General features: G+C 43.1%; 1 protein-coding gene across 5 annotated transcripts in view; it reads left to right on the top strand.

The window, feature by feature from the left end:
• TBC1D4 (TBC1 domain family member 4) overlaps positions 1 to 21,616 on the top strand; it is a 168,703-nt gene that overhangs the window by 134,669 nt on the left and 12,418 nt on the right. For all 5 annotated transcript variants that reach the window (XM_044285766.1, XM_044285765.1, XM_044285768.1 and 2 more), the window contains 6 exons: positions 5,540 to 5,700; positions 7,372 to 7,581; positions 12,877 to 13,032; positions 16,238 to 16,396; positions 16,936 to 17,180; positions 21,418 to 21,577. In XM_044285766.1, the coding sequence (XP_044141701.1) occupies positions 5,540 to 5,700; positions 7,372 to 7,581; positions 12,877 to 13,032; positions 16,238 to 16,396; positions 16,936 to 17,180; positions 21,418 to 21,577 (1,091 nt within the window). The remainder of the gene's footprint in view (positions 1 to 5,539; positions 5,701 to 7,371; positions 7,582 to 12,876; positions 13,033 to 16,237; positions 16,397 to 16,935; positions 17,181 to 21,417; positions 21,578 to 21,616) is intronic.

The raw sequence follows: 21,616 nt of genomic DNA, 5'->3' as shown, positions 1-21,616 counted from the left end.
TGAACCTATTCGCTATCTCTTTTGGATCATATAATTTGTGGGTTTTGGAGGGATTCCAGAGAAAGGCGATCCGGGAGTTTTGGACCTTACGCTTTATTCTATTGGCTAGTAGTTTCCCTGCTTTATCCGCCTGAGAGTAGTACAAGGCTTTTATTTTCCTCAAGGACATTTCGTAGTTATGCAGCATGTGCTCCCTTAGCTGAGCCCTGAGAGAGCCTAGTTCCTCTGAATAACTAGGAGTAGGAGATGCTTTATTCAGAATCTCTAATGCTCTGATTTTGTTTAATAGGTATGTAATGAGATGCTCTCTTTTCTTTTTAGCTCTGTGCCCTAGTTTAATAAAAATGCCCCTAATGTAGGCTTTGTGTGCCACCCAGGTGACAGAAGGGTTATCTACTGAGCCTGCATTGTTTTGGAAATATTCAGATAGCGCGACTTTTACCTCCGCTTGACAATCCAGGTCAGCTAATAAGTATTCATTAATTCTCCAAGTCGAGTTCGGAGGGCGGTTATATTGTTCTGAGAGGGTCACTGATACAGGTGCATGGTCTGACCATGATATCGTTCCAATGTCTGAGCCAGTGGTGATCGAGAGGGATGCTCTATCAACCAACACAAGGTCTATACGAGAATATGACATATGTGAAGGGGAGAAATAGGAGTAGTCACGTTCCGTGGCGTGATGTAGACGCCAAATGTCATATAGGGCCAATTTGGAGAGAGTGCTCATTAACGTATTAGGATTCCGTCTCGAGGGAGCGGAGGAGTCTACAGATGCATCAGGGACTAGATTGAAATCTCCGCAAATAAGGACCCTCCCCTGTTGAACAGACTGGACCTTATTGAGGAGTCTTTGGAGAAAACGTTGGGAATGCGTATTGGGTGCATAAAGACTTACCAAGGTGTACAATATGTTGTTTAGATAGCAGACATGTATGATGTACCGCCCTCCGGAGTCGACAGTAGAGGACACCGCCGTGTACGCCACAGTATTTTTGATTGCTAGCAATACTCCTCTTTTCTTCTTAGAGCAGTGAGCCTGGAGGATAACTGGAAAACATCTATGTTTAAGACGGTCAGCATCAGCAGCTATTAAATGTGTCTCTTGGGCGCAGAATATGTCACACTGCAGGGAGAGGGCCTCCCTCCACATCAGGTTGCGTTTATGAGGGCTGTTCAGCCCCCTAACATTAAGTGTGCTAAGCTTCAGTACCATTCGTAATCAATGATGCTATTGACGCAAAAGATACCCTGAGGTGGAGGGAGGCGTATCCCAACAGCCGAGGACGTACACAAGTAAACATCGCATAAAGTGGTACTCTGCCTAAAACATAAAAAAGGGTTAAAACTGCAATGTAACACAAAAACAATGACTGAAAAGTCACAACACAAAGTAAGGCACTAGGTTGCGCCTTCACACTCATTGGGGGAGAAGTCCTACCAAATGCCAGGACAGAGAACAGTAGGTTCACTGCTCCATAAACTCAAGCAGAAAAAAGGGTCCCCTTTAATACGCTTTCTTGCGTCGTCTATTCTCCACCACTTGCCACTCTCCGGATCCGTGGTGACGTCTAGGAACATCAGGACCATGTGTAGGTTCCACTGTAATGTTCCATGAAGCGAGGGTTGCTTTTCCTTCAGCTACTGACCGGATCACTACCATGGAGCCCTCCTTATGGATTAAGAGCTTGACCGGAAAGCCCCATCTATAAGCAATGGAATGAGCCCTCAGAGCTGTGGTGATAGGGGCAAGGGACTTTCGAAGTTGCAGTGTCGCTGCTGAGAGGTCCACAAATAGCTTAACCCCTTCATATGGGGCTGGGAGAGACTCCATTTTCCTTGCGGCCATAAGGAGATTCTCTTTAATGTGGAAAAAGTGCACTCTTGCCAGCACATCTCTCGGAATATCATCTGGCAAATGCTTAGGCTTGACAATCCTGTGAGCCCTGTCAATTATTAAATCGCGTTCTGTGCTGTCAGGCAGGAGCAAACGGATTAGCTTTTGTATGTATCCCGTTAATTCAGATGTGGCGATCTCTTCTGGGACCCCCCGCAGTTTTAGGTTGTTCCGGCGGGAGCGATCCTCTAGGTCCGCCATCTTAGCTTTGAGCTGGTTAACTTCTTCTGAGAGAAGCTCGTGCGAGTCGATTAAAGTATTGTGAGAAGTGGCAAATTCGCCCATCTTCGTCTCCACGTGCACCATCTTATCCCCCAGTTCCTTAACTGTAGCCTGGATCGGGATTATAGATTTTGCTATCTGTGCGGTAATGGAGTGGTGAAATGCCAGAAGCATGTCTTTTAGGAGGGTCCCAGAGGCTGGCTGGTCTGATGTCTGCAGATTCTGCAGTGCCTCATGTATAGAGGGAGAGCCCGACTGACCCCCAAGTGAAGGAAAGCACTCACCGGAGTTGCTAGGACCGCGATGTCGTGGCCGCTGTTTATCAGGACTAGCGGTCGGTGAGGTCTGAGTGATGGCGTCCTCTGGGGGAGCGGGAAAACCTGCCTCCGTCATTCCCTGCAGCTTGTGTGAGGTCTTTGCTGCCTGGGACTCCACCGGAGATGCGCTGGAGGGAGACTGATAGTGCTGGAGACCGGACGGGGAGAGCGATCCTGGTGAGGAGGAAGGGCTGGAACCCGATGTGCTGCGTGCTCCATCCCCGCCGGCGCCATCTTTAGTCTTCTCCTGGATAAGAAAAAAGTCCAGTTTGCCCTGCTGTTTTAGGCTCTTCCTGCCTCTAGTCATCATGGAGGCATACAGGGACCAGGAGGGAGAAACCAGCGGCTATTAGGTGGTTGCAGAAGGGGATTAGCAGGTCTGTAAAGCTTTCATGGAGCAGGAGCTCAAAGTCACGCTGCCATCTCTCTCGGCTGCTTGGCCACGCCCCGAGACACATTTATCAAACAAAATGCTACATTTCATAAATGTGGCATAAAATACTCCAACACAGACTCAAAGAAGAGTGATTTGACCCTCATGATATATTCCCCCAGATTTCCAATCGACAGTAGAGCAAGTTGATCAGCACTAGTGTTGATCGAGCACGCTCGGCCAAACACCTGGTCGGCTCGAGCATCTAGATGCTTGGCACATGCTCGAGTCTCCTTCCCGCACGTTACGTGGCTGCTACCCAGCCAGTAAACGTGCATGTTGGCTACTGGCATTACAGTGATTGGCTGGCCAGAACGCGCCATGACGCATGTTTTGGCTCATTCGTAGTCAGGGAGAGCTGAGCATAGGAAGCCACAGAGAGTGTAGGGAGTGTAATTGAATATTTTTTTTTTGTATAAAAATGTTTCAGAAAATATATTTTTAGCTCATCATGCACTAAATACCATGTAATAGGCCGCTGCGGACAGTTAAATTATTCGAGCCACATCTACTGTTTAAAGGTTGCTCATCCCTAAAATATCAGTGACATCCAGTGTACTTTTTCCGTAGACACTGCGAACAGTGACATTACCTGTGGAACCTGTCCTGTATAACGTTTCCTCATCACAAATACCTTTTGTAAATTTTTTGCGTATACACTTCCAAATACTACGCTACTGTACGTGTGACATACTTTCAAGCATATATCACATTTAAAATAAAGAAGTTGAGCAGTAGGGGATGGGGAAGTGACCGTGATGCTGATGGTGCACGCAGAGGCAGTGGCTCTGGGCGTGGAGAAACAGTGCCTGCTGCCAGAGCACAAGAAAAGCAATCATCCACGATACCTAGCTTCATGTCCCAGTTTGCAGGGCGGCGCAGAACAACGCTCCTGAAGTCAGCCCAGTGCGACCAGGTGGTCAGTTTGATTACTGCAGATAATGCTTCCAGTCGGTTAAGCACCACCCTGTCTTCCACCAAGTGCAGTCTCAGTAGCAAGGAGTCTTGTCAACACAATCCTCACCCTGATCCTCCTTCCTCCCACCATGTACTGTCTGGCCAAACAAGTGATCTCACACTGGGATATTCTGAGGACCCCTTTTCATCGCCATTACTTAATTTGGCTCTCTCACACCAAGCACATGAGATCTTGTGCCCTGACTCCCAACCTCTTGAGCGTCCACAGTCACAAGAACATGGGAGTTATAAAGCACACTGTTATGTACTGCTGACATTAGCCCATCGCTGATGTCAGTCAGCTGCATAACGTTATTTCTCATAACAGAAACCCTTTAACATGAAACCAGATCAGAAAAAAAGGACATGTGTCACTATCTTGTTTAACTGGCAGAAAAAATTATAGGTGACACATTTTGGCTGAGATTCCTCCTTCCAAAGACTTTTCCTGCCATTTACAGTACACCTCTTCCTTCTGCTAATTCGCTGCCACGGTGGGAAATTATATCTGTACAAAGCCATGATAATTTTCTTCAGAAATGGTATGGTGTAAAATGATCAGTTTTGCTGAGTTCTTAAAAGTAATATTCAATAAGATTTTCAACGGAAGTTCTCTCAAGCACAGGAGCTTTAGTGACCCCAAAGCCTCATTCTCAGAATGTGAAAATTCAGATAAGGCTACTTTCACACCAGCGTTTTTGCTGGATCCGGCAGGGCTCAGCAAAAGATGCTTCCGTTACTGATAATACAACCATCTGCATCCGTTATGAATGGATCCGGTTGTATTATCTTTAACATAGCCAAGACGGATCCGTCATGAACTCCACTGAAAGTCAATGGGGGACAGATCCGTTTTCTATTGTGGCAGATAAATGAATCCGTCCCCATTGACTTGCATTGGGGGTCATGCCGGATCCTTTTTGCTCCGCATCCCAGGACGGGAAGAAAACCGCAGCTTGCTGCCGTTTGCTCTCCTGTATGGGTACTCAACGGAACAGAATGCATTTTGGAGCATTCCGTTCTGTTCAGTTACGTTTTGTCCCCATTGACAATGAATGGGGAAAAACGGAAGCGTTTTTCTCTGGTATTGAGACCCTATGAAGGATCTCAATACTGGAAAATAGAAACGCTAGTGTGAAAGTAGCCTTATACATTGTTTTATCCTCATTTAAAGAAAGTCGGACCAAGACAGACCTTTAAAAAAAAAATAAAAGCTACAAAAATTCACTCCTTATGGAACTGATAAATTATATTTTCATTTATTTTATTTATGTATTCTCTTTGACATTAGAATAAATCCCACAGTAAATGACTTTTTTTTTTTTTTTTTTTACTTTCAATTGAAGTGGTTGTCCCTGCTTGGTCCCCTTCTATGAACCAGCCTAAGAATTTATTGGACAGTTATTTGTGCACGGAGTGCCTGGCAAGAAGCATCTTTTTGTGGGGATAACAGCTCATCAGGGGAGGGGGAGTCAGAACCGCAACTATCATTCCAAAAGAGGTTGTCTTTATGAGCCAACGCTTTTACACAATACATAAAAACAACACTATACAGGAGTGTTGACCTTGCTCGTGTGCAAGGAGTATCCAGTAAAATGCTTGAAAACTGCTGATTTTAAACATCTCATAAAATCCTTCATTCAATCAACTTTGAGGTGTCCTATTTTATGGATTCATACTGAAAAATATTAAAACTTTTTTTTTTTCTTGCAGTGAATGTGAAGGAAGAAGGAGGACATTCTCTTCATGCAGTAACGACTCTTTAAATGCTTCTGTTCCTCCACTCATACCACGTCGAGTTTCGTGGCGTCAGCGGATTTTTCTCAGGGTAGCTTCACCAATGATCAACTCTCCCTCAGATATGCAACATATAGGTGTGTATCTACGTAGTTACCAACTCCATTTTCTGTTACTACTCCTTTTTCCGTAAGCATATGTCAGGTTTAATCACTATGGACTATGGGGGCACCTTTAGGGACAATTTTTATATTATGCATTTTCTCATCATTTTGGGCTAAAAATCATTTTTTTCATTTGGTCTCTTTTGATTTGTTCTTCTTTGGTCTTCATTTTCAGCCATTTTCCCAGGCTGTTAACTTCAGTGTATTTGCAGACTAGCGGGTTTTCTATTTACAGGGAGTCCCATCTTCTGATGGCTCATGTGTATACCTTTTCTGAACTCCTGACAGCTTATAAACACTCATTCTAGCTCAAGTATTATCAAACTGGTAAGAATATGGCTTAAATAAGTGTTTATTAACTGTCAGGATTTCAGAGATAGGGGCTTCACATGAGCTGTCAGATGTAAATCGATAGCCTGCTAGTCTGCAAATACACAGACGTTAACACATGTACTGGGAAAATGGATAAACATTTGTAATAAAGACCAATTGAAAAAATGATTATTAATCAGCCCAACATGAGTAGAATGCACCCAAAGCCTGTAAATGCATAAATGTATGTTTATCGACCAATTCTAGAGCAGTTGTCAATGAATGGGAATCCAGAAAGTCTGATAATCTGGTGTTGCCTTCGGTACAGAACTACAATTAAATGTTCTTTATGGTATATTTCCATAAATGATTTTTCACGGATGTTTGGCAATATGTCTTGGCCAAAGTCTGACAGGAAACCAATATTATGATAAGTAAAAAAAAACACTTTAAAGAGGACCTGTCACCGCTCCTGGTTTAGTAAATACCGTACTTGTATCCATCAAATAGCAATTCTGGTGCATCTTTTCTCATAATTCTGCATTGTGCCGTTATTTCTACAAGAAATTCATGAATACATTGACTACTGGGCCCTTTTCAAAAAGATGTGTCCACACACAATCGGATTCTGGCAGCTCTGATTAGACAGTAAGGACAGACTGCCTACTAGTAAGGCTCCATTCACACATCCGTGTGTGTGTTGCGGATCCGCAAAACACGGACAGCGGCAATGTGCTTTCCGCATTTTGCAGACCGCACATTGCCGGCACTAAGAGAATATGCCTATTCTTATCCACTATTGCGGGGACAAGAATAGGACATGTTCTATTTTTTTCAGGATCGGAATTGCGGACAACGTGCGGCCCCATAGAAATGTATGGGTCCGCAATTCCTTTCCGCAAAATGCGGAATGGAATTGTGGATGTGTGAATGGAGACTAAGACTCATTTGTTCATTTTTAGCATGAATTTCTAATGGGAATAAAAAAAGGAGAGCCACAACACAAAGTTCTAAGAAAGCATGAAAAAGCCATGTATTTGCTGAATTAGACACGTCAGGAGCGCAGACAGCTCCTCTATAATGTTCTCGGAGTTTATTACTATGTGTTATTGGATGTACTGACTAAATTACACCCAGAAGGCTTAAAAAAGGATCGAAACTTGTCACTGAAACAAGAAGTACCAGTATGTTTATACAGAAAACAGGAAGTCTGTTCAGTGACAGAATGGTAAGAACTCCTCGGCGGTCAGATGGAAAATATTGTCACCCTTGATTTGTAAGGTTTGATGCTGTGGCAATGATTATGGGCATTCTGAGTCTCCATGGTTTCAGATCTTTTAGATGGGAATGATTTGCTGCCGTTGTCCCCTCTTCCCACAACCATGGAAGAGGATCCTCTAGCATCCCTTCTTCAGGATAACAATGCTGCTGACAGTGCAGATGGGAAACGGAGTGCCGAAGACTTTCAGAGACTATGGAGGAAGGCAATACATCAACAGATTTTATTACTGAGAATGGAAAAGGAGAACCTGAAGCTTGAAGGTTAGTTCTAAACCTGACATAAGAAATTATAGGAAGTTTTATGTCTCCAGACTTTGGGTTACAAAATCTTTGTCTCAAACTTTACATGTGCATAATATTCCCAAGTTCCTCATAAGAACAAAAGGTCATTGTCACATTTCCCTGGTCATGTAGCTGTTGCCATTTGTGTATAACGATGGATATTGTGTTATAGTTATAAGAGTTTCCTCAATGCTGTCTTCTTACTTCATGTCTCCAGGAAGAGGTCATGCAGTGGTACTACTGTGCTCTGAGCACTACAATGCCCAACATGTTTGTGGATAAATATTATGAAATAGTACCTGTCAGGCCTGTAAAGGCTTTTTGAGTAATTCATTTACAATCGCATCGAATTTCAGTTTAAATACTGGTAATAGTCATGCTAATATAAACCAGTTAATACAAATTATTTTCTCTTTTTTGTGCTTTCACTGAAAATATGATCTTTTTATGTTTTGTTTTATCAGAAGGTAAGACTATCATTGTTTTGTGATTTCATATTATAATTTCCTTGTGTGCAATTCACCCTTATAGTATAACATTACTGACACAATAGGTAGATTCACAACAGAATGAATCTACAGTTAGGGTAGGGGGCATATGGTGTGGTCATGTCGCAGCCGTAATACTGCACAGCCTTTAACACTGCAAAGCGACTAAGCAGTGTGGTCCTAATTGTCTACCATCATCTTTTCATTGGAGACTGTGACGAATACCACACCTCGTGCCCACTTAACGTCAACTATGTCGAGCTCACGAGATGCGGTATTGGGCCTGGTTACCAAAAACGTGACGTTAAGCCCTCCGGGAGGAGCAAGTAAGGTCAGGTTGGTACAGCCGCAGTGAAAACAGCGCTGTCTCAGCCCGGGAAATCTGCCACCAGCTTCTTGTTTGATATAAGCCCGGTCTGCTAACGGCATTATATAGGGTGAGAAACCAACCCGCGGTAGCTTATACCTAGGCCAAAACACGGACGTGGGGATTCGTGATCGAGATACAAGATAGCACAAGATTAGATTATATATTTAATCGCCGTAAGGGCACACTAGATATTAGGGGTGGAGGTTATGGCCTAAAATCTATATTGCAATGTAATTTTAAGCATGTGCGATATATATCGCGATATATTGTTTTCTATATTTTATCCCAATTTTTTTTTACTTTTTATTTAATAACTATTAGCCCCCTTAAGGGCTATAACCCTTGTCATATTCACCCTAATAGAGCTCTATTAGGGTGAATTTGACTTTACACTCTCCCTGCTGCCCTGTGCTTTGTGCACACAACAGCAGGGAGCTGACCATGCCCCCCAGCCTCTCATGTGCCCCCCCAGGCTCTGATCAGCCCCCCAGGCTCGGGAAAGCCCCCCAGCCCCTGATCCACCCCCCAGCCTCTGATATGCCCCCCAGCCTCTGATATGCCCCCCAGCCTCTCATGTGCCCCCCAGCCTCTCATGTGCCTCCCAGCCTCTCCCTCTTATCAGTCCCCTCTAGTAACTCAAACCCACCTCCCGCCCCCTCCCCAGTATTAATCATTGGTGGCAGTGTCCACAGGGTCCCCCTCCCCCCCACCATCATTGGTGGCAGTGGGCATTGCGCCCCCCCCCTCCCTCCCCAGTATTCATCATTGGTGGCAGGGGCCCCCTTATCATTGGTGGCAACATCAGTTCTGATCGAAGTCCCAGCAGTGTAATCGTGGGGCTCCGATTGGTTACCATGGCAGCCAAGACGTAACTGAAGTCCTGGCTGCCATGGTATGTCAGTGAGCAGCATTATTTATACTCACGTGCGCCGTGGCCGCCGGGCGCTCCTTCTTCCTCTGTCTGTGCGGCGCATTGCTAATGCTTATAGCTCACATGCGCCGTGGCCGCCGGGCGCTCCTTCTTCTGTCTGTGCGACGCATTGCTAATCGGGCGGTGATGTCAGCGGTTTCCAGGTCTCTCCAAACACATTTGCACGATGTGACCCCCTTTCAGAGAAAGACACGTCTGCTTGCTGGCACAAGCCTTTTAACCTGTAGCCGGCCCCTCCCCTCCGGGCTTCAGGGAGGGGTCCACTCCCCCTTTTCTGGGCTAGTAGCAAATGACCCACAAAACCCTTTAGGATTCATAGCTCCAGACCAGAGGGTGACAGGGAGATGGTTCTGGGACCAACGGACCAGCCTGGGTTCTGGCTACAAGTAGAGTCCAAACCTGGTACCGTTATGTGGTTTCTATGGGGAGATATGGATATCTTCTTTTCCTGGCATGCCCCTATCAAATATAGCCCATGGGCACGTACATCGTGCCGTCCGGGACACAAATATGTTATCGGTCTGCGCCTGCGATGGCCGGGCGATTCATAATCCCTTATAAAATGTAGGTGCCAACATGTCTGGAAGGTATCCTTGATCCTGGCAGGGCTGATACCTCCTGCTGGGGGGTTTTCCTGCAGGATTTAGCTTTCCTCCAAACTGGGAGGTGTGACATTCTCCACCTGAGGCTTCCTTGAAGCCCGGACCCCTGGGGCTTTCTTCCTTGCCAGCTGACCGGAACTTATTTTGCATGTACACTGATGAACATGCCAAGAGGTCACTCAAATGACAGTCAGGGCTGGGGCTTTGAAGCAGGGCCCTCCTGTGGAGTTCACTACCTCTGCTATCTGTCAGCAAATGGGTGTGTGAGGACATGGCTGACAGTAAATATGAATCCATAGTCCTCACAGAGACATACAGTATTTTATTGCGAATAGGAGGGAAGGCATACATTGTTTTTACCAGTTAAGGGGGTCTTACTTGTAGCTATGACTAAGGGCTGTGTTACACTGGCCGACGGTCAGCAAGATCATCGCTAACAAGCGTTCGTGGGAATACTCATTAGTGATGATCTGCCAGTGAAAAAGTATTGCTGATTACCCACCGAACGAACAAATGCTTGTTTATCAGGTTATCACATCTTTTATGCAGGCAGAAAAATCATTGTTTGCCGCCAGCAGATTGTGGTGTCTAATCACGCTCTGCTGCCGGCAAACAATGATTCTGTATGGGGACGAGAGATAGCATAACGATTGCTCCTCCTGATTATGTGGAGGAGTTTGCTGCATGTAATTGCATCGGTCTCCATCACAGCATTCACACATACGTGGATTTTAACGGACTACGGTCCGTGAAAACCAGTCCTGCTGATTGCAGGGCGTCAGTGGTTGCTATAATGCCGTGCGCTTCGTGCCGCTGTACAGTAATACAGATAATACAAGTGTATTACTGTACAGCGGCGGCGGCACAAAGCGCACGGCGTCCTAGCAACCAAGGACGCCATGCAATCATCAGGACGGGTTTTCACGGACTGTGGTCCGTTAAAATCCACGTATGTGTGAATGCTGTCTAAGGGTGAAACTAATTTATCAGACATCATGAGACATTTGATAAATCTGGCATAAAGTACTCCAACATAGACTCAAGCAAAACTGACTTCAAATGTTCCCCTTATGATAAATTCTCGCCAATGTCTGAATGTACGGAAGGATTTTAAAAGATGATTGCTGCACAAAATTTTATAATAGATTTGGTTTTAAAATTCCCCACCACAACCCACTGCTTGCTGTCGCAGCATGATATATCATCCAGTGCCATGGGACATCACCAGTCACTGGCCTCGCCAGTGTTTTATGTTTTTTTAAGGCACTTGGTGGTGGCTATATTTTATGGTCTATTAAATGCACTTTGCTTGCAGTCAGTTTCCCTAAAGAAATCCACCTTACCGCAACAGATGCCGGAGGACAGTCAGTCTCTCCTTAAAGGGAATGTGCCACCAAAATTTTTATCTACCAGTTAAAACCAGATAGTAACATCTCCTTTTTCTAACCTGTTTTTATTTTCTGATTGTAAAATTATAGTATTTTATTTGCTGAACATGATTATGGAGGCGGCCATCTTGCCTGAGCTCTTCTTAACAGCATTTAGAAAGCATTAAAAAAAAATTGCTTTACGGCAGCCCCATGGTCCATAGACACAATGGTCAGGAGGGGACCTCATTGACTTCTATGGGAGAGTTTTGTAGGCATCACCTATTGTGAATGGTGGACCCTATATTGTCTGTGCACAGAGGTAAAAGGAAACGTGTCAGCAAAAATATTTTTTTGCCAGTTAAAACCAGATGTTAACCCATCTCCTTTTTTCTAATCTGTTATTGCTTGAGCTGTTCTTAACAGCGTTTACAAAGCATTAAAAAAAAGTGTTTTTCGGCAGCCACATAGACACACTGCTCCCTGTGTCCTTACAGCACGCACCATGTGCAGTAGCCGGGCCAGAATACCCCAGCTACATCAGTCTCACCACCGCAACAGCATTGCCTGACCAAGTATAATGGCAACGCCACAGCGCATCGGCCATATCTAATTCATCTATGGCAAAGCATTGTACTACATTGTCAGTAAAAGCGACCGAGGAGCATTAATCGAACAGCAGAACACCAGACTTGATAAAGGGGTCATGCGCCCCCCGAAACGCGTTGTCTCTCAATAAACCCGTACTCGTCAAATCCAGTTGTGATTTGCGCCTCACGTCCACCAGCTCGCCAGACCACAAAAGTCGTGACGGGCACCGTCAGTATCCATAGACACAATGGTCAGGAGCTGACCTCATTGACCTCTATGGGAGAGGTTTCTAGGCATGCTCTGTGACCTGTGCAGAGGTCATTGTACAAGGAAAAAATAGATACCGTAAGCTTTGATCACCTATTGTTAATGGTGGATCCTGTCTTATCTGTCATTCTAATCCTGCCTGTAATGATATCACCTCTGTGTATAGATAAGCAGATAACTACAGTAAAATGATCTGTACAGACCAAGAAGTGGGGCCAATTTTTGGGGCTTAGTGGCCAGTGCAAAAATTTAGGATTTTATGGTTTTTGTTTAAATATAAATATTGAAATGGGAAATTAATAATAGCATCACCAAAAATGATTTAAACATATGGTAAACATAAAAGCATGACTTAAACAATAGTTAATTTTTTGATACACATTTCCTTGAAACACAGTAGATCAATTGCACTAGCATCTAGCTAATTACTTCAGTTAATGGGCTGTAGAGTTCAGTGCAGCCTATCATTCCTACAGGAACTATTCTGTTCTTCATAAAGATACATGAACTGCAGGGTTAATTCAATTCATATATGGTGGTTTTTGCCATGTTGTTGTTTCCTTTCTTTTCATTTTTTTGACTAAAACAACACCTATGAACTGTTTGAATTGCTTCTTTTTTGTATTCCTTATTTTTATTATCGGTTTTGTATTTCCAGCAAGCAGAGATGAGCTGCAGTCTAGAAAAATCAAGCTAGATTATGAGGAGGTTGGAATTTGTCAAAAAGAAGTTTCAAATCTCTGGGAGAAGAAATTAAACTGCAGGACTAAAATCCGGTTTGACATGGAAGAGATATATGCAACACTAAAAGAAGGTACAGACATTTTAGATGGCTTGTTATCCATTTGCATTAGCAAATGTCATTCATCATGTAGAGAAAGTTAATACAAGGCACTTACTAATGTATTGTGGTTGTCCATATAGCTTCCTTTCCTGGCTTCATTCATTTTACTATCACATTATGCACTTTTTGGGGACAAAACCATTCTGCAATCCAGCAGCAGTGGACGTGCTTGCACTGCTTGGGGATACGTCCATGTTGCAATCCAGCAGCAGTGGACGTGCTTGCACCCTATAGGAAAAAGCACGGGCCTCTCTGGCAGCCAGGACCATGGGAGCGCGCATAGGCACGCATGTGCAGCAGTTCCTGTTCCAGCCACCTCGATTCTTAGCTGCAGCGGTGGTTGTAACCCCAGGCAAAAAAGCAGTGTATAATGTGAGGGAAAAATTAATCAAGCCAGCAAAGGAGGCAATATGGACAATCACAATACATTAGTAAGTGCCTTTTATTAGCTTTGTCTACATGATAAATGCCATGTGCTGAAGTGAGACAACCCGTTTAAGGCTACTTTCACACTAGCGTTCGGGCGGATCCGTTCTGAACGGATCCGCTCATAATAATGCAGACGGAGGCTCCGTTCAGAACGGATCCGTCTGCATTAAAATGGCAAAAAAAAAGCTAAGTGTGAAAATAGCCTCGGACGGATCCGTCCAGACTTTCAATGTAAAGTCAATGGGGGACGGATCCGCTTGAAGATTGAGCCACATTGTGGCATCTTCAAACGGATCCGTCCCCATTGACTTACATTGTAAGTCTGCACGGATCCGCACGCCTCCGCACGGCCAGGCGGACACCCGAACGCTGCAAGCAGCGTTCAGCTGTCCGCCTGTCCGTGCGGAGGCGAGCGGAGCGGAGGCTGAACGCCGCCAGACTGATGCAGTCTGAGCGGATCCGCTCCATTCAGACTGCATCATGGGCTGGACAGCTGCGTTCGGGTCCGCTCGTGAGCCCCTTCAAACGGAGCTCACAAGCGGACCGACGAACGCTAGTGTGAAAGTAGCCTAAAGCGATTGCCCAGCCTTTTCTAAGTGATCCTGAAGATCGTCTATCACTTAAAAAAGGTCCCTTTAGTTACATGTTGGTTGTTTATGTAAAAACAGATCATGGTGGAAATGGAGGAGTACTCATTGATTAATAGAGCATCCGTACCTCTGAGTTCATTTCAACTTCTCGTTACAAGTGTGCCCCTTGAACTAATATTAGTTGCAGAGCCAGGAAAAGGCATGCCACATAGGCTAATGGGTATTTGTTTTAACATAACTTCTGTCTAAGAATCCGCTTGTCTGTTGAATACCACCATGAGGGATAATCCCACCAAAAGATGACTTGGCATAAGTAAGTAGGAGGCTCCCTGAGCAGAGTGGGCATCATAGCCACGGGTTGCCTGCTGTTTCATAAAGCAGACACCCGCTGCTCATGTCTACTACCGGTGGCAATGCCTGTCGCAGACATTTAACACTTTATATTTTGTGGTCAATCCTGGCCATGGCATCTGATCTCGCTAAATACCAGAAGCACGTGCTTCCGGTAATGCTCCGGCTCCCCCATGTGATCGGAGGAGCCGGAGCATGTTCGCAGCAGCCCTAATGCATTGGAGTCTATGAGAATAGCAATCTAATGAGTGCTTGTTATAGTTCTCTATGGGAACCATAAAAAAGTGGAATAAAATAAATAAAGTAAAAAAATAAAAATTACAAATATAAAAATTTAAATCACCTCCATTTCCCCAAAATAAAAATAAAAACATACACATCAAGGGTAGCACCACATATGAAAAGGCCCATACAGCGAAAGGGGAAAAAAAGGGCAAAATGGCTGATTCGCCATTTTTGATTGCTTAATTTTGCACAAAATTTTAATAAAAAGTGATCAGAAAGTCTTACACACCCCAAAATGGTATCAATGAAAAGTACAGATCGCCTCATACACATAACTACAAAAAAGTTATAGGGGTCAGAATATGGCAACAAGAAAATAAAACTTTTTTTTTTTTTCCAAGTTTTTCATTATTTTATCAGTATCAAAACGCAAGAAAAACTACACATAATGTATCGCTGGATTTGTACTGACCTGTAGAATGAAAGTACCTGGTCAGTTTTATTGCACATTGAACGTTGTAAATATAATTAAAAAAACTTCAAACTCTGGCGGAATTGCTTTTTTCCCCTGCAATTGTACCCCATTTGGAATTTTTGTTCCTGCTTCCCACTACATCATATGCAATATTAAATGATGCAATTGGAAAGTACAACCTGTCCCGCAAAAAACAAGGCCTCATACGGCTATGTGAACTGAAAAAAAAAATATATGTTTGACTCTGGGAAGGCAGAGAGCGCAAAACAAAAATGAAAAAAAAAAAAAAAACGATGTAGAAGGGGATAAAGGTGGTTCTCTGGGAAAGATAAAAATGAAAATACTGAAAAATACGTTATCACAAATAAACTTTTGCCTTTAAATATTTATAATGGCTCATTTTGTCTAGGGGACTATCAGTGAAAGAGTTAAAATGGCCACTGTCAGATTTCTGAGCATGGAATCTATCCTCCTAATGACACTGCAGGGCAGCCTGTGAGAATACAGAGCAGGACCCCTTTGCAGGCTCGGTTCTCTGCCTGTGTGAGCACTGGGAAGCACAAAATGATGTGCAGATAAGTGCTCAGCTGTGTCCTTGTGCTCTGGAGCTCTCCTCACCTCCTACTCACAATGTGAAGGGTAGGAATGAGGACCTGACGGGCTGCTATGGGGAAGGAGCGTCATTAGAAAACACTTCAGCTTGTGAGTACCAGGCGAGGTGAACTCCATTCTGAAGCACAGGGACACAGCAGAGCAGTTATCTCAGCTGTCATCTGCACAATTAGTCTTCAGTGAAAAACGGACACAACACAGATGTGTGTCAGTGATTTTCACGGACCCATAGACTTCAATGGGTGTGCTTGGTCTGCATCATGGATCAAAGTAGTGTATGTCCCCTGAAAAGTTACTGTCTAGCTTAGACGTATCTGATGTACATACACAGTTACATTTAAACTTCTCCAAAAGAAGATTACCTTTATTTTATTGCTCAAAATTAGACATATTTGGGAGAAAAGTATATTTTTGTTCAACGTCATCTTATTTACTGTATATATCATACACCATGATATTATACAGTACGCTTATTTATGTCTCCTCTTGATAGGGGTCCCAAAATGTAAACGCGGGGAAATCTGGCAGTTTCTTTCTGTGCAGTATCGTCTAAGGCACCGACTTCCAAGCAAACAGCATCCACCGGATATAACATACAGTGAGCTCCTGAAGCAACTCACAGCACAGCAGCATGCCATCCTTGTTGATCTTGGTATGTGGTTAACATTTGTCTGTAAAAGATCTTTACATTTTTAATTTGCCACCTTCTCTATATAAATATTGTATACTACTGCTGCGATCAATTTATCTGTGACTTTTAAAGAGAATCTTTCACCAGATACATCATTATGAATCCAACTTGCTTGTGAGATGCGCACTCATCGGTACTCTGTAATGGTCTTTGTCCTGTTTCTATATGTGGCCCCATTGTGTAGAAATAAGCTTTTTTCCTTTATGCTAATTAGCCCCTGAGTGCAACGAGGGTGGTGCTGTTGCACCCGGGCGGTGCTATTTTCCATTCCCTGCCACACCCCCACCACTTTGACTGACAGGGCTTGGTAGTGAAGACACACCCAGCCCTGAAGTCTGATGGCAGTGCATTCTGCGCACGCGCTGTACAGGGATAGAGACGTTTTAAGTTGTCATCTTTATAACGGTTTATATTAATTATTGAAATGATAGGCCATTTTTGCTATTTATGATCCACATTATTGGATATGAATTTAAGGAATACATCCATTTATCTTTCAGGAAGGACTTTTCCAACTCACCCTTACTTCTCTGCCCAGCTGGGAGCAGGACAGCTTTCTCTGTACAATCTTCTTAAAGCATATTCTTTGCTTGACAAGGAGGTTGGCTATTGCCAGGGAATTAGTTTTGTGGCTGGAGTGCTTCTACTGCATATGAGTGAACAGCAAGCCTTCGAGATGCTAAAATTTCTCATGTACGACCTATCCTTCCGGAAGCAGTATCGGCCAGATATGATGTCTCTTCAGGTACTCCTCTGTCCATTTAATCCATATCTCCCCTCTTAAAGGAGCACTAAACCTAAAGCCTGCAGCTTATATGCATCGTGAGGCTGGGGTTCTTTGAGCCTTCAGAGGAAATGATTTTGGAGTCTAATGTAAAATTCAAATAGAGTAGTGTATATACATACAACTTAAATTAACATGGACGTATCTTAATAGAATCACCAGAGCTGGAAAAAACAAAAATCTGGTTTTAATCTGGAAACATGTAATCCTAATTAAAAATGATAGATTTCTAAGGATACTTTCACACTAGCGTTTTTGCTGGATCCGGCAGGGTTCAGAAAAAACGCTTCCGTTACTGATAATACAACCATCTGCATACATTATGAACCGATCCGGTTGTATTATCTTTAACAAGACGGATCCATCATGAACACCATTGAAAGTCAATCGGGGACGGATCTGTTTTCTGTTGTGTCAGAGTAAGGCTATTTTCACACTCGCGTTTTGTGCGGATCCGTCATCGACAGATCCGTTCAGATAATACAACCGTCTGCATCCGTTCAGAACGGATCAGTTTGTATTATCTTTAACATAGCTGTTTTCTACTGTGCCAGATTGTGTCAGTGAAAACGGATCCGTCCCCATTGACTTACATTGTGTGTCAGAACAGATCAGTTTGGCTCAGTTTCATCAGACGGACACCAAAACGCTGCAGGCAGCGTTTTGGTGTCCGTTTCCAAAGCAGAATGGAGACTGATGCAAATGGATGAATTCTGAACGGATCCTTATCTATTCAGAATCCGTTTTGGATCGCTTGTGAGAGCCCTGAACGGATCTCACAAACGGAAACCAAAATGCCAGTGTGAATGTAGCCTTAAAGGATAACTGTCATATTTTTTTGTTTTTTTTTTAAGTGTAGGGCAAGTTATGGGTAACAATTTTGCAATAGACTTTATTTGGCCAAAACGTTTATTTTTGGTAGAAAACTGGGTCTGAAATGGCCCTTAGCAGTACTCTTCAAAAGAGTGTTGCTAAGGGCCATCCGTCCATTAGAAAAGACGGGCTGTGCAGACGCTATGCTTCTGAAGCGTGCTTCCCTAGGAGACATAGGCTGGGCACAGGAGTCTTAAGAGTTAAAATTACATTTATATTCCCCCTTTCTATGCAATCTAATGCTCCGTTACATTCACTGACCTGCAATTCCTGTGATAATAACTCATGTAGCAGCTGCCAGCTCACTGCGCACAGTGCTTCTACTTCCGGCGGCTGCTACATGAGTTATTATCGCAGGTCAGTAAATGTAACGGAGCATTAGATTGCATAGAAAGGGGGAATATAAATGTAATTTTGTCTCTTAGAATATAATTTTAGCAAAATTCATGCTCCAAATACTGTTCCTTCCCCTCTGAGCCCTGTCATGTGCCCAAACAGCTTCTTATGGCCACATATGGGGAATCTGGAGAAATTGTGTAACTTGTGAGGTGTTTTCTCCTGTAAACCGTAATGAAAATGAAAAAATGTAGCTAATCTACACATTATTGGAAAAATTTCTAATAATTCCAATTCAAATAAATTCTATGAAACATCTGTGGGGTGAGAATGCTCACTGCATACACTCCTAGATGAATTCCTTGAAGGGTGTAGTTTCCAAAATTTGAGGTGTTTCTTATGTTCTAGCACCTTAATGCCTCTGTAAATCTGAAATGGCGCCTGAAAAAACATCCTAAAAATGGAGGCCCCAAAATCCACAAGATGCATCTTAATTTCTTAGCCCAGTATTTGAGTCAAGTAGCTCTCTAGGACTTACATATAGGATATTTGTAAAATATGCAGACTCGAGGGGCTAAATATTGTTTTATTTATTATTTATTTATTTGCTAACAACTGAAAATCGGCAAATAAGTATCCCTGATGAATACTGTGCATTTGGTAGCCCAAGACACTTCCTGCTGGCCTTGGATTGGCCATGTGAACAGTGCTGTCCAAACCAACTGCAAGGCTGGACAAGTAGAAAATGTCTTGGGCTACCCATGCACAGATAGTCTGAGAAGCATTGCTGCCATCTTTGTGTCCAAAATGTTGCCTGAGAATTAGCAGATCTTCTAATTCTCAGGCAGGAGGTCTGCTAATTCTCAGGACACTATTTTGCCACCAAAGATGGTACTAATTCTCAGACTCTCTGTGCATAAAAGTAGGTCAATATGTGATGGAATTTCACTTATCAATAAAGCATTTGAAACATAAAAGTAGGTCAACATGTAAGTGTTCTGTTTGTTCCCAAGTTATGTATTTTTTTTTATTATTGAACCGGAGGGCCCCTTTAAATTTCACCTTCATTTTGTGTTAATTTCTGTAAAACACCTAAAGGGTTAACAAGCTTTTAAATGCAATTTTGAATACTTTGAGGGGTGACGTTTTTAAAATGGGTCAATTTATGGGCTTTCCAATATATATACCCCTCAAAGCCACTTCAGAGCTGAATTAGGCCCCTTTCACACGGGCGAGATTTCCGTGCGGGTGCGATGCGTGAGTTGAACGCATTGCACCCGCACTGAATCCTGACCCATTCATTTCTATGGGGCTGTTCACATGAGCGGTGATTTTCACGCAACACTTATGCGTTGCGTGAAAATCGCAGCATGTTCTATATTCTGCGTTTTTCACGTAACGCAGGTCCCATAGAAATGAATGGGGTTGCGTGAAAATCGCAAGCATCCGCAAGCAAGTGCGGATGCGGTGCGATTTTCACGCATGGGTTCTAGGTGACAGTCTATTCACTGTATTATTTTCCCTTATAACATGGTTATAAGGGAAAATAATAGCATTCTGAATACAGAATGCATAGTATAATAGTGCTGGAAGGGTTAAAAATAATAAAAAAGTTAACTCACCTTATCCCCATGATCGCCTAGTTCCCGATCGGTCTCTTCTTTAGCTGTGACTAAAGGACCTGTGGTGATGTCAGATCACATGCTCCATCACCATGGTGATGGACCATGTGATTGGAGCATGTGATCTGACATCACCAAAGGTCATTCAGCCCAAGCCCACAGCTAAAGAAGAGACCGACCCGGGAACTACACGATCATGGGGATAAGGTGAGTTAACGTTTTTATTTTTTTTTAACCCTTCCAGCGCTATTGTACTATGCATTCTGTATTCAGAATGCTATTATTTTCCCTTATAACCATGTTATAAGGGAAAATAATAGAATCTTCAGAACATCAATCCCAAGCCCGAACTTCTTTGAAGAAGTTCGGGTTTGGGTACCAAACATGCGCGATTTTTCTCACGCGAGTGCAAAACGCATTACAATGTTTTGCACTCGCGCGGAAAAATCGCGGGTGTTTCCGCAACGCACCCGCACATTTTTCCGCAACGCCCGTGTGAAACCAGCCTTAGTCTCTTGGGGAAAAAAAAAAAAAACTGACTTTGGAAAAACAGATAATCTTAAAGGCTATGTACACCTTTGGGGTCAGTGTTTTTTATTATTGCATTGTACTCATTTTGAGCTAAAATCATATTTTTAATTAACAACATGGAATCCGTTTTTGTGTACATTGCTGAGATGCTGTAGTTGCAGCCTGTGGATTTTCTCTCTTTTCCGTCATCTGAGGAGCAGACAGACTCCTTATCTCTGCTCTCTCACATTATAAACACTCATTAAAGCTCAATCCTTATCTTACTAAAAAGTAAATAAGTGTTTATGACCTCTCAGTACTTTAGAGATAAGGTTTATTAGAAGACCCTGTGGAAGTACCAGTCACACCGCTAGAAAAACTGTTAACCATTGTGAGAGAACAGCTCTAAATTTTTAATAAAGGCCAGTTTAAAAAATGATTTTTAACCAAAAATGAATAACATTCAATCATCAAAAAACAATTACCTCTGATAGTGTACATGCCCTTTAAGTCTTGTAACGTTGCAAAAAAACATAAAAGTACATATGAAAAATTGTGCCAAAATAGCGTGGACATATGGTAAATGCCAATTATTTACTATGGTAAATGTCAATTTTTAACAATTTTGTGAAGTCTGACTTTCTGTATTACAAAAAAAATTGACACATGTCAGAGTTGAAAAATGGGACTACTGCATTTGATCCAACATGGCATTAGCTGGAAGGGGTTAATATACGTTGAATGTTTTATTCTCTTAGCAGTCACACATTATCTGCAGCCTGGATTATACTTGTGGGTTACAATCAGAACTCTAGGTCTATAACTTAAGAAGTTCATCTGTACGTTTTTTTTTCTAGATACAAATGTACCAACTTTCACGGCTTCTGCATGACTATCACAGAGATCTGTACAACCACCTGGAAGAGAATGAGATAAGCCCAAGCCTCTATGCAGCTCCCTGGTTCCTAACACTATTTGCCTCACAGTTCCCTCTTGGATTTGTTGCCAGAGTCTTTGGTAAGGCTAAGTCCTCATCAGCGCTTTTATTCCAGTTCT

The sequence above is a fragment of the Bufo gargarizans genome, chromosome 3 (assembly GCF_014858855.1).
Source record: "Bufo gargarizans isolate SCDJY-AF-19 chromosome 3, ASM1485885v1, whole genome shotgun sequence".
NCBI lineage: Eukaryota > Metazoa > Chordata > Amphibia > Anura > Bufonidae > Bufo > Bufo gargarizans.
This window is presented reverse-complemented; position numbering and strand designations above follow the sequence as displayed.